At 42.3% G+C, this 13363-nt stretch overlaps 1 protein-coding gene across 1 annotated transcript in view; it reads right to left on the bottom strand.

Annotated features, from left to right (window-relative positions):
- The window catches only part of LOC126092784 (signal-induced proliferation-associated 1-like protein 1), a 175578-nt gene that overhangs the window by 98154 nt on the left and 64061 nt on the right, over nt 1–13363 (bottom strand). Inside the window, exons 4-5 of the mRNA XM_049908511.1 lie at nt 10610–10975; nt 4740–5005 (exon numbers count right to left, since the gene is read on the bottom strand). Of these exons, the coding sequence (XP_049764468.1) occupies nt 4740–5005; nt 10610–10975 (632 nt within the window). The remainder of the gene's footprint in view (nt 1–4739; nt 5006–10609; nt 10976–13363) is intronic.

A 13363-nucleotide genomic window follows, 5' to 3' on the forward strand; every position in this document is an offset into this window, starting at 1 on the left:
GAGAAACATTGCAGATTGACCGGTACACACATGACATTGTGTTTTGTCTCACAGGTGCACCAGCTTTCTCCATTAGTTCTTGCCTTACAAGCTTTGAGGCATAGGTACCATTCAAGAAACCTTACAAGTAAAACAGCACCAGAGCTATCACAGACAACATACGGAGCTCCCTGTAGGGTAGCTAGATAGCAGATGATGGATTCTGCGAGGCAGCCTTCACTTGAACCAGTAAGCAAGCTTATAGAAAATCTTTGTCCAGCTGAGACTGTTTTTACACCACACGTGAACGAGCATCAGCAAATAATAATTCTCTTTGCTGTGAATGGTAGGCGTGCATGGGTCGACAGCTTACAATTGTGTTTGGTTTACATTCACTGGTGCTCATTCATCTTCCACTGTGTGTTGGCCTTTTGCACCCTCTCAGATTTGGTGCTAGCAGCATCACAGACTAGAGGGCTTCTATAGCTGAAGGCTCTGTACACGGATCTGATCAGACAAATACAGCATAATATCAACAGCAGTGGTAAATGGTGCAACAAGGGTAGGATTCATTATGACTATGAAGGTAATGCAGAGTGCATTACTGTGATGCATTCAGTGAAATGGTTGTTCTCACCAGATTCAACAGCAAGGCAACATGACCAACGTTAGTTCAGGTATACCTGCAGATGTCACAAGCAGCAGCTTATAGAGTCCTGCAATAAATTTCAGTAAGTAATGGCAAATATGCTATTCAAATATCACAGTCGGAGAAGATTAAACAATGGAAAATCCAGGATGGAATGTAACAATATTAGAGAAGGAAAGTGGACACTCACCATATAGCAGAGATGCTGAGTTGCGACAGGCACAACAAAAATATTCAGACAATTATAGCTTTTGGCCATTAATGTCTTTGTCAACAATACACCCACACCCCCACTCCCACCCCCAACCCCGCAGTCTCAGACAACTGGAACCACACTACAAGCAGCCGCAACAGTGCACGATGGGAATGGCGACTGGTTGGGTGTAAGGAGGAGGCTGGTGCAGGATGGGGGAGGGATAGTATGGTAGGGGTGCCGGTCAGTGAAGTGCTGCAGTTTAGACAGAGGGCAGGGAGAAGTGGGGAGGGGGGGGGGGGGAAGTAGCGGAAAGCAAAGAGATAAAAAGTAATAAAATGACTGGTTGTGGTGGTGTAATGAAGGCTGTGTAGCGCTGAAATGGGAACGGGGAGAGAGCTGGATGGGTGAGGATTGCGTATTTCACTGCAGGCATCAGGAACTATCCTAGATCTAGCAGCTATCAAAATGAAAAACAATTACTAACATCCATATTCAAAGTTACTAATAGCCAGAATGTAAATGCCAGCTTTTGTTCATGTTAAGTTGATCACTGGTAACTAGTGTACTGCTTTTAAATTCTCTTCCCAACCGTAATGGAAAGCATCTGAAACGTATCGACCAACATTTATGCAAGTTTTGGAATCATGTTAAGGAAGGCTGGAGCTGTACTTCAGTGTTTAAGCACACTACCACCACACATTTCACAATTATGTACAAATTCAGATACATTCATATTTCTATTCATATTCCATTTTGCATGCTTTGTCAAGTGTGCTCACAATGCAAAATAATCATGTTTAAATATCATAGCTCTAAATTGTAGACCTAACTAGTATTGTAAGAGTTTAAAATTGTGTGAAGGTTAATAATGCAAAAAAATCATATAGCTTTTGTATGGTTGGCACAAGGAAGTTAGAATCTTGGCACACTATTTCTCTCATGTCCTCCGCGATCTAAATGCTTGTCCACAGGTAGGAATGAATAGTAATCAACACTGGCAAATTGTCTGCAAATGGTCATTCACTTGTGTCTGCTTCCATTCACACTGGTTAAATAAGGACTGCTTTTGGGTCTCACTTGAAGAGGAAGACAAAATGGAAAGCACTGATCTTTGGATCAGGATAACAAAGTTATTCACATCTAGTTGCCTAAGGGACGTGACCCAACAACCAATCAATGAATGAACATGGCCACAACTCTTGTGATGTTCACCACTGTCAAACTGCTCCACTAACTCATATCAATTGCCACATTCAGTGGCAGATGATTGTTATTCATTTTTGCTGCTTGTGTTGTTTTTTCTGGGTGTTGTGTTTATTTTAGGCAACAGAATATCCTACACAAGTTGCAAAAGTGCACAGAAAAAAAATACAACTACTACCACCCTACGAACAACAGTCAGTACCATACATTAACAGAAAGTGTGAATGTATCCAGAATGGACATAACCTGCTGTTAGTTGTACACCCCTACTATGTGCACAGACATCACCCTTCCCATGCTCAGCTGTCAAATCACTTTTTTTCTTTAAACAGAGCTACAATTCGCAGCTGGGACGTATTCATTTCATTGGAAAAAATTAACACAGAGACATACTGCCGAGTATCCAATTGTTACACTGCACAAGCTGTGCCACTGTGAAACTTGTGGGAGTTTGAAGCGTGTCGTAAATTCAAGTACACTTCTGTATTCTGATATTATGTAAATATAATCTTCTGTAGAAATATGAAATACAGGAATTGTGTGTGTGTGTGTGTGTGTGTGTGTGTGTGTGTGTGTGTGTGTGTGTGTGTGTGTGTGTGTGTGTGTGTGTACTTTTCACCAGTACCAAGACAGATTCTGTAGAGACATTTTTATGTAACAGACAGAAGTAACGAAACTGCACCGTGCTTTGTTTAACACTATTTCAAAGCAACTGGCTAGCCTGAATAAACAATTGAAGTTAAGGCACCCAATAAAAAATTATCACTTGACAGAAAAAATGCTACAGTAACGTGACATTTTCCAAGTTCGAGTGTTCTTCACAGCCTACATGGAATCTATTAAATAATTAATAGGAATGTGGAACCTACAAACTGGTTAGAACTGGAATGTTCTGAATTATTACTAATTAACAGTGGCGGATTGTGGAGGTTTTTTTACGTGTTCACAGGAAGATGAACGAGAAACTTCCATACATCATAAAAAGGCCAAAAATAAATAAAATAATTGCTATAAAGAATGACACTTCCTTTATGATGAGTGTTTGCAAGAAAATCCCATTCTCCTCTCCTTAAGTGCAGAGAATCTGTCAACAGCACATTCACTGAAGTCTAGGAAACCATACAGAGCCTCCTTAATGGGAAGCGTTGCTACTGCTACGAGCCTCTCTCGATTCTTAGTACTTCACAGAAAAGTTTTTATTCCCTTCATTCTGCAAGTAATAATAGTAGCTAACTTACTTGCAAGTAGGAGGCACAGCGGCCACTTCATAAAGATAAGTTATGTTTATTTTCTTTTTAGAAATAAAGTACTGTAATAATTTGAAAGTTTAATGTGCAGATCATTTCTGGATTCCTGCTGCCAGCCATTGCAACTTGTATTCTTCCTCGTTTGTATTGGTGCCGACTCCCACAGTAGCCGACAAAAATGGTGGGATTAACTTCAATTTACAGTTGACAAAAATTTAAAATAAAGTTATGCTCATTAGAAATATTTCCTCTGAAAATGTTAAAGTTGTAGATGAACTACCAATGTTGGTGAGTGAACAGTAAGTCATAATCTAGCGGTGTGGAAAGAAACTGCCTTTGTGAGAAGTAAGAAAGCAGTAATAAAACCACCTCTGCAGAAAGGTGCAATGTAACAGGGATGTTCGGAACTGTTTCCTCATTGGGAGTTTTCTGGTGTGGTGCAACATCCTAGAACACACACATACAGCAGTTCTAACTGCTGTTCTCCATGATTGCCAGTGTTTCCAGACACCCATTGCAGAAAAAGTTCTAACAGCCCTGTCAGGAGGTAGCACCTTACAGAATCTCTATTAGCAGCAGAAGTAGGAAATGGCCTATGAAACTGCCTAAATTTTGCTACCGTTTTAGATTTTCTATATGGCCTGAATGTAGAATAATTTTGTGGAGCAGTTTGGAGCTTGCAAAATCAGTGTCAGTAGCGCTCATGACATGTGGAAGCTGTGTGCTCTCTGGGGGCAGAGGTGGTGTTTTCATTGTGTACTTAGAATTACAGGTGATCCTTCGTGAGCAATCAAGTTACTTAGTACAAAATGGAAGGCAGAGAATCTGAGGTGCTTTACCTGGTGCATGTGTGGACTTCTGCTTAGGCACTATCCTGTTTTTCTCTGCAACTGCTCCGATTTAGTGAGTATGGACTTGTTCGGTAAAAAGGAGACCTCACAGTAGAGCACAGAGCTACTAGCTACCTGGAGGTGGCAGTATTAATGTTTCAATTGGCTAGGGTTAATTCGTGGCAATAAATTTGAGAGTGATGTTTCTGTGCAACTCTTTCCCTATTGAATGAACTGTACTATTGTTCTGTTGTGTGGTTATTATTGGCAGAAGTAGTTAGTGGCCAGTTGGATGCAGTGGAATGAATAGTCAATGGTGAAAATATTCCAGTCCAGTGGTCTGATGTATTCCTTTCTGAAAGTAGTTAGGTGGTTACAGGGCTCTGACTTTTGGAGTTTTGAGAAATGTAATGCTGTCTCAGGGGTCAAAGTAAGCCTGGTGGCTATTATTTAGATAAATGTGATGGAGTAACTATGCAAGTTTAATTCCCCATCTGCCGACGAAGCGCAATCAGTGAGACTACAGATTGTGGTAGCAGTCCCGAATGTGATTGTGTGACGTCACAGAAGCTCTGACGCACAGACAAATACTTGTGCACGAATTGCAGATTAGTGGCGCAGATGTAAAGACATACCCTGGTTGTGGAAGTAGTTGCGGTAGTAGAGTGCGCCACGGTCGACCCCCTCGATGGCTGCACGCTGCCGGCGCAGTGGACAGGCACCGGACCGCCAGTGGGACTCGCCAGCCGGGAACTCCAGAACACTGACCCCTGCGGCCAGTGGCGGACGGTGTAGTGGCGGTGCTCGACCACCTCCACCACCACCGCTGCCACCACCACCTCTTGTCAGGCTCACAACACGCTCCGCCTCGCCACCCACTTCATTCCGGAAGAATGGGCAGCTGCAATGTAACACACCAACTCCACTGTAATCCTCTACGTTTTACAGAATTCATGGGTTTATAAATAACTTGTTTGAATCTTTCTTAAACAGAATGCAAAAAGTCATAGTGAATAAATATAAAGATGTTGGAAGAAGAGAAAATTTTAGTCACAGGGGAGAAATCAATAACAAGTCCACAGGAGTTAAATTTTGGGTCCACTCCTATTCCTTACATAAATGTGAATGCCCATGCACTTAACTTTCATCAAGCAGAAATGGTACTTTCTGTAAGTGATACAAGTGTTCTAATAAATACCACTAAAGAAAAGGAAGAGTTGGTTATGATAACTTTTAAAGAATTATTAAGTGGTTCCCTCAAAACAGACTCTGCCTTAATTTTGAGAGAACATAGTATTCAGGTCTTTACAAGAAATACACAAGGCAGTTTCAATATAATGACATCATGCACACTGTATCATCTGTGCCATTTTGTTTTGTCTCCTCTAGTGATATGCTACAATACTGTGACGCACATATTTTTATGTACAACAGGACTGCAGACAGGCAACTTAATTTCATAATTTTAGCTCTTTCAAGTGATCATTTAAACTTTGTGAATGCCTATCATATATTAGGGACAATTTACATGTTCCTTAAAGAGCAGGCTGAAATGAACATGAAATGCCACATACGGTTAGATGTGTCAAAAAGTGCACATCAGTACTTCACGCACGAAGAACAAGCAGTGTGCATAAAGTATTAAAAGGAAACGATCACTCCTTGCTTTCCCTGCAGGAGCTGCATTATATACTGTGGCAGTGAACAAAATGAAAAGAAGATTTCTGCACTGTGAATGAATAAATGGAGGAGGGGAAGGGTAGCATGACATTTCTTAAAAATGTAACTTCTTTTCGAGGATAAATATTCATTCTGAAACTGAAAGTAAACAAGGATAACTGATTCCTACAGGACCTGTGCAATGAATTTACAACGGAGAAACTGATAAGAAAAACAATTTTTTCCAATAAGTCAAGATTTAAGATTTCAAGTCACTGGTTAATCAAAGTCTGTCAAAAGTTTTTGGAATGTACAAATCATCACTGTTACCATGAATTGCCTTCGAGGTTTCAATGACATGTCTTTCTTGGGAGCACTATGAACACCGAGTCTTTTTCTTTTTAATTTTCTGCTCTGATGTCTGCTGCCTATTCCCTCAACATATAGCACATTTCATTTAATACTTTATTACGTCTGTTTCTGTTGTGGTAATCTTTACTTCAGTTTACACATTTCTCTTGAAATACATGTTCTTTGCACCAGGTAGCCATAATCTTCTATCTTTCTTCTAGAAATCACTATCAGTGCACCACAGCAACTGAAGTGCACGGCTGCAGACTCTTCATACCACTTTCCGGGAACTTTGTACGCTTTTTTACACATGTATATAGAGGGTCTATACAAGGGCGATGTACTCGAGGACAATATTATGGAAATGGAAGAGGATGTAGATGAAGATGAAATGGGAGATACAATACTGCGTGAAGAGTTTGACAGAGCTCTGAAAGACCTGAGTTGAAACAAGGCCCCGGGAGTAAACAACATTCCATTAGAACTACTGACAGCCTTGGGAGAGCAAGTCCTGACAAAACTCTACCATCTGGTGAGCAAGATATATGAGACAGGTGAAGTACCCTCAGACTTCAAGAAGAACAATCCCGAAGAAAGCAGGTGTTGACAGATGTGAAAATTACCGAACTATCAGTTTAATAAGTCACAGCTGCAAAATACTACCGCGAATTCTTTACAGACGAATGGAAAAACTGGTAGAAGCCGACCTCGGGGAAGATCAATTTGGATTCCGTAGAAATATTGGAACACGTGAGGCGATACTGACCCTACGACTTATCTTAGAAGCTAGATTAAGGAAAGGCAAAGCTACGTTTCTAGCAATTGTAGACTTAGAGAAAGCTTTTGACAATGTTGACTGGAATACTCTCTTTCAAATTCTAAAGGTGGCAGGGGTAAAATACAGGGAGCGAAAGGCTATTTACAATTTGTACAGAAACCAGATGGCAGTTATAAGAGTCGAGGGGTATGAAAGGGAAGCAGTGGTTGGGAAGGGAGTGAGAGAGGGTTGTAGCCTCTCCCCGATGTTATTCAATCTGTATATTGAGCAAGCAATAAAGGAAACAAAAGAAAAATTCGGAGTAGGTATTAAAATCCATGGAGAAGAAATAAAAAACTGAGGTTCGCCAATGACATTGTAATTCTGTCAGAGACAGCAAAGGACCCGGAAGAGCAGTTGAACGGAATGGACAGTGTCTTGAAAGGAGGATATAAGATGAACATCAACAAAACCAAAAAGAGGATAATGGAATGTAGTCGAATTAAGTCCAGTGATGCTGAGGGAATTAGATTAGGAAATGAAACACAAAGTAGTAAAGGAGTTTTGCTATTTGGGGAGCAAATTAACTGATGATGGTCGAAGTAGAGAGGATATAAAATGTAGACTGGCAATGGCAAGGAAAGCGTTTCTGAAGAAGAAAAATTTGTTAACATCGAGTATAGATTTAAATGTCAGGAAGCCGTTACTGAGAGTATTTGTATGGAGTGTAGCCATGTATGGAAGTGAAACATGGACGATAAATAGTTTAGACAAGAAGAAAATAGAAGCTTTCGAAATGTGGTGCTACAGAAGAATGCTGAAGATTAGATGGGTGGATCACATAACTAATGAGGAGGTGTTGAATAGAATTGGGGAGAAGAGGAGCTTGTGGCACAATTTGACTAGAAGAAGGGATCAGTTGGTAGGGCATGTTCTGTGACATCGAGGGATCACCAATTTAGTATTGGAGGGCAGCGTGGAGTGTAAAAATCATAGAGGGAGACCAAGAGGTGAATACACTAAGCAGATTCAGAGGGATGTAGGCTGCAGTAGGTACTGGGAGATGAAGAAGCTTGCACAGGATAGGGTAGCATGGAGAGCTGCATCAAACCAGTCTCAGGACTGAAGACAACAACAGTGGATCACATGGCGTACAAAGAGGTTATTCAAGGTGTCTTCTCTCTTAGTGGACATGTATTTTTCCACCATGTACAAACTCTAGGGACTGATCAATAAGAGGTTAGGGAACAAATTATGTCTAATGCACTTAGGTCTGGAAATGCATGGTTTCCCAATCATATATTGTTACAGAGATTGCAATCTAATACATGCTGTACCATACAGCCACAGTTACAGTATCTGCTAAAATGGTTTCCATGTGCCTCTATACACGCAGGTACGTTCCGTAGCGTGTTCTGTCTCATACATTCACATCAGTCACACTGCATCCAAACAGTGCAAATACAGCATGAATATGCTGCTCCAGTGTCTCCACGTCTGGAATGGGCTCTGCATACATGATATTTTTGAGATTATTCCATAACCTGGAATCCCAAGGATTGGGATCGGTGAACGAGCAGGCCATGCAACTGGAGCCCGTCATCCAAATTCATCGACTGGGGAAGACACTGACTGAAATATGTTTGGACATTTAGTGGTGAAGTGGGCTGGAGCACCATCATGTAGCAGCCACGTAACCCTCCAAATCATCAATAACATTTCTTCCAGCAGAGGAGGCAAAGTCACCCCACAAGAAATGCTGATAGTTTCGGCCTGTTAGGCGATATGGGAGGAAGACTGGTGCCAAAATACAGTCGCCAATTATCCTGGCCCACACATTCAAGCTGCACTCATCCTGATGATTCGCCATCACTGTACCATGGGGGTTCTGCATACTATCCCACAGATGACTTAAGAAAGTTGAAGACACAACTCCACATAAAGATCGCCTCATCTGTGGATAGAATGGATGATGCAAAGGCCGGAATCGTGGCTGCCTGGTGAAGAAACAGTGACAAAACTGCTCCTGCAGTCTAAAGTCTGTTTCTAGTAATCCCTGCACGTGCTGTAACTGCTAAGGGTAGTAAAAATTGTCATAGAGAATGTTCCACAAAGTCATCTGGCTTACCCAGTACTGGTGGGCCAACTACCTGGTACTGATGTGGCAGATGCCTTCCACAGTATTAATCACATTTTTCTCCACATCTGGTCCAAATATTTTGGGTATTTCCTTCATGATTTCCTGCTTCCTGAAACGACCTTGTCTCAGTCAAACAACAAAACACTGTTGCAAAAATTGAATGCTGTGGTTATTATTGGCAGAAATAGGTAACCTGATACAACCTTGGTGTCCGCCACGTGCTGCAATTTGCCTTTACTTAAGTAAACATCATGATGGCAAGCACTCAATCCGAATACGGAACCACTTTGTAGAATGCTGTATCACATCCACTGCAACGTGAGTCACCGATTACTATGGCAGGAGAGAGTGCTAGAGCATGACATATGAGGAACAGTACCACCTTGTAGGAAGAAACCAAGCATACTGTAGCTGTAGCTGCACGGTACGACGCATATTCGACTGCAGTCTCTGTAAAAAGTATGATTGAACAAATGGTCTCTAGCATGGAAACCATGTATTTCTGGGCATAAGTTCATTAGACCTTTTTTGTACCATATTCTCTCATCAATCAATCTCTGGAGTTTGTACACCGTGGGGAAAAAAATAACTCTGTAGAGGAACTTGCGCAACACAGAAACCCTACTACTTCACCTATATGGATTACGAAAGATCTATATGAATATGTTCCATTAAGACTGACTGTTAGCACTCCTGGCTGACTGACACACAAACTGGCAAAACACTCGTCTCTCTGCTACAGTCACTTTTGGGGAAGCCTGACACATACATAAAGGACTCAGGACATTTCATTGAGAAGCTGAGGAAACTAAAACTAGGGCCTTCCTAAGACACTTTAACAGCCTCTATGCTAACATAAAATCTACCCTGGAAGTAGGAAAGGACAAATAGCTACCCTTTCTAGATGTGCTTGTGACAAAGTATGGTGGAAACCTGGGACACAGCAGGTATCTAAAACCAACACACACTGACCGATACCTGCACAAAATGAAAAGCCGCATTAGCGTAATGGTTAAAGTGTGTACCTGCTAAGCGAAAGGTTCCGTGTTCAAACCTTTATCGGTGTGTAATATTTAACATTAGCGTCATACAATATTTTGTGTAATGTAATGTAATATCTTTTACAGACATCTTATTAACCTGACACGTTCCACATCATTACGAAGTGTCATTTTCACGATCTATGGAACAAGTATTACACTAATCCTCCTGCCTCCGAAACATCGCTTAGCATAAATTTTACAAGGTTATAAATGACTTACGGATAATGCCGCATATCGTTCAGATGCTCTTGATAGAATACCAATTACAGCAACAGAGGAAAACAATTACTCAGTGGATGCAAAAGACTGACGTGTGGATGCAAAAGATTTGAAGCAGACTGAACTGCTCTAAGTTGTGACACAAAAGAAACCACAGCTTCAAACAAATTACACAAACAAATACCACCTGCCCGTTTCCTGAGTTTCTAGCTAATCGAATACCTGAGTACTAGCCACAGGGCGCCTTAAGCCACGTATGACAACAATGCCACCTCGCTGCGCGAGCTATCAGTACCAATCATTCGTGATTTCCCTTTCTCCTCAGCACCCACGCACCTCTCTAGCAGGTCGTTGCAGCGGCCGTCGCCCGGGTCGTGCTCCTCGGGGGCGGCGTCGGGCCCCGAGTCGGCGGGCGACTCCGGCGTGGCGGCCCTGGCCGCCGCTGCCGCGGCCGCCCCCGCGCCGCCGCCGCCCCCCGCCCCCGACGCGGCCGAGGCGCCGGTGGCCGTGTTGCGGCGGCGCGCCAGCTGCAGGCCGCGCAGGCGCAGAGCGGCGCAGCCCAGCGAGCCGGCCGTCAGCGACTGCACGTCGTGGTGCGCGAACTGCAGCTGCCGCCACCGGCACCGCCCCTGCTGCTGCTGCTGCTGGTGCTCCGCCGAGTCGGGGGTCGCGCACCCGGAGTCGTCCGGCGTAGAGATTTGCCTGCGAGGACAGACATTCCTTCGGTCAGGTGGTGACAAACGTCGACATTGGCTACACAGGATTTATTTTAAATTTTGTGACGGACCAGGTGGCTATCCTCAGCGGCACAACATACGAGGGCAACAATGACAACTCTTAGAAAATCAAATAATGATTAGTTTTTAAAAGTACTGTAATCTAGCCAGTTACTTTATTTTTACAATTTCGAAGAAAATATTTATTGTTTTTTTAACGAATTCTTCTGTCAGATTCCATAAATGTTTTAAATTTTTCAATTAAACCTAACCCGAAAATATAGGTCTTAGTAATAGATGTCACTTTCCCTAATGGATGTTATATTCAATATTTTTAAGTTTAGAGACCTTACTTACACATCAATATCTCTCCAAAAATTATATTTTGTGCAAAAGTCAGCAACAATTATTTGAAACTTCCTGGCAGATTAAAACTGTGTGCCGGACCGCGACTCGAACTCGGGACCTTTGCCTTTCGCGGGCAAGTGCTCTACCATCTGAGCTACCCAAGCAAGACTCACGCCCCGTCCTCAGCTTTACTTCTGCCAGTACCTCGTCTCCTACCTTCCAAACTTTACAGAAGCTCTCCTGTGAACCTGCAGAACTAGCACTCCTGAAAGAAAGGATATTGTGGAGACATGGCTTAGCCACAGCCTGGGGGATGTTTCCAGAATGACATTTTCACTTTGGAGCGGAGTGTGCACTGATATTAAACTTCCTGGGGTAGCTCAGATAGTAGAGCACTTGCCCGCGAAAGGCAAAGGTCCGGAGTTCGAGTCTCGGTCCGACACACAGTTTTAATCTGCCAGGAAGTTTCATATCAGCGCACACTCCGCTGCAGAGTGAAAATCTCATTCTGGAAATAATTTGCATTTAATAAATTATTTTCTAGGGTGGCCATAAAGTAGTCGTCGTCGACGTCCCCACCCCCCCCCTCCCCCTGATAGTACACTCTTAGCAGCATACACCATAGATGTCCGAGGCTTTAAAGTGCATTGATACTGCTAAGAGTGCGCCGAAAGATATTTTCAGGCTCTGGAACCTATTTACACATCAATATCTCTCTATAGTGTATGTTGTTAATATAAGTCGACATTAATTAACGAATTTTCAAATTTTATTTAGAGTGGGCGTAAAGAACGACCCCCCCCCCCCCTCCCCCTGGTAATGCGCATTATGAAAAATGCGTTGATATAGCGAGGATTATGGTCTCACGTCTGTTGTAAAATGTCTTCGATTTTACTCATACTAATGGCCAAGGCCGCTCGAAAGAATTCGTGAGATGTTGATCTCTTTCACAATCGCTGAAGGATGAAGTTCCATGTTCTGGCACTAGACGGGTCAAGTGATCCTTTTACCATTGGCGTCGTTGGATGCGGTATGGAGGGGATCTTGTCGGCACACTGCTCTCCCTGGCGTTGTCGGGTTTCTTGACCTTTGAACCGCTACTACTCGATCAAGTATCTACTCATTTAGCCTCACGAGGCTGACTGCACCACGTTCCAGTCCTCCCACGTAGAAAAACATCTTGTGGCAGTATCGGGAATCGAACCTAGACCCCTCGCTTGACAGCTACGCTGGAGATTGACTTTGAATTCGGTGTACCAATTATAAATTATACATGCAGACTGAAGCGACTAATGAAAATTTGTACCGAGACCAGGATCTGATCCCGTCTCCTGCTCACTAGACAGATGTACTACGTCACCCTGGCACACCGGCTTTTCATTCCCTAATTCCCATTCACGGCTCCACCCATTTTGTATTCCCCCAAACTCGAGCAGCAGACATGACTTGAAAAGGTCTCTGGAATCATATAGTTTCATTCAATTATAAATTGTCTTAGATGGGGCTTTTTCGCCAAATGCATTTCTACTCCGATCTTCACAATGTTTAGGCGTCGTAAACAAAATCATAGCCTGGAAGTGTTCAGTCAGATTCATTTTTCGGTTCATACAGAATCATTAAATGACGATAATGAACAAAATATTACAGCACACCTAACGAAGTAGATGGCAATCGACTAGCTAAACGCATGAAAGTAGTTGTCAAATATAAACAAGTTGGTATTTGTTTTTGGAACCATGGCAGTCTAAAATCTTTGTCTTATTAACACATATCGTATTTATTTAGATGTAAGAGGCATTTTCAGAATAATGATTTAACTAAATTTATAACACTTTTTTTAACCAGACTAAAGGATAAAATTATTTCTCAAAGTTCCGTACAGATTCCTTACTCCATAAAGAAATTTCTGAAAACTTGTAGTTGTGAATTTTTAATAGCTATGAAAATTTTAATTGTCAGACTTACAAAGAAATCATCGTACATACACAACACGTAACTGATGGATAAATAGTTCACCTCAAACTCA

The sequence above is a fragment of the Schistocerca cancellata genome, chromosome 7 (assembly GCF_023864275.1).
Source record: "Schistocerca cancellata isolate TAMUIC-IGC-003103 chromosome 7, iqSchCanc2.1, whole genome shotgun sequence".
In the NCBI taxonomy this organism is placed as follows: domain Eukaryota; kingdom Metazoa; phylum Arthropoda; class Insecta; order Orthoptera; family Acrididae; genus Schistocerca; species Schistocerca cancellata.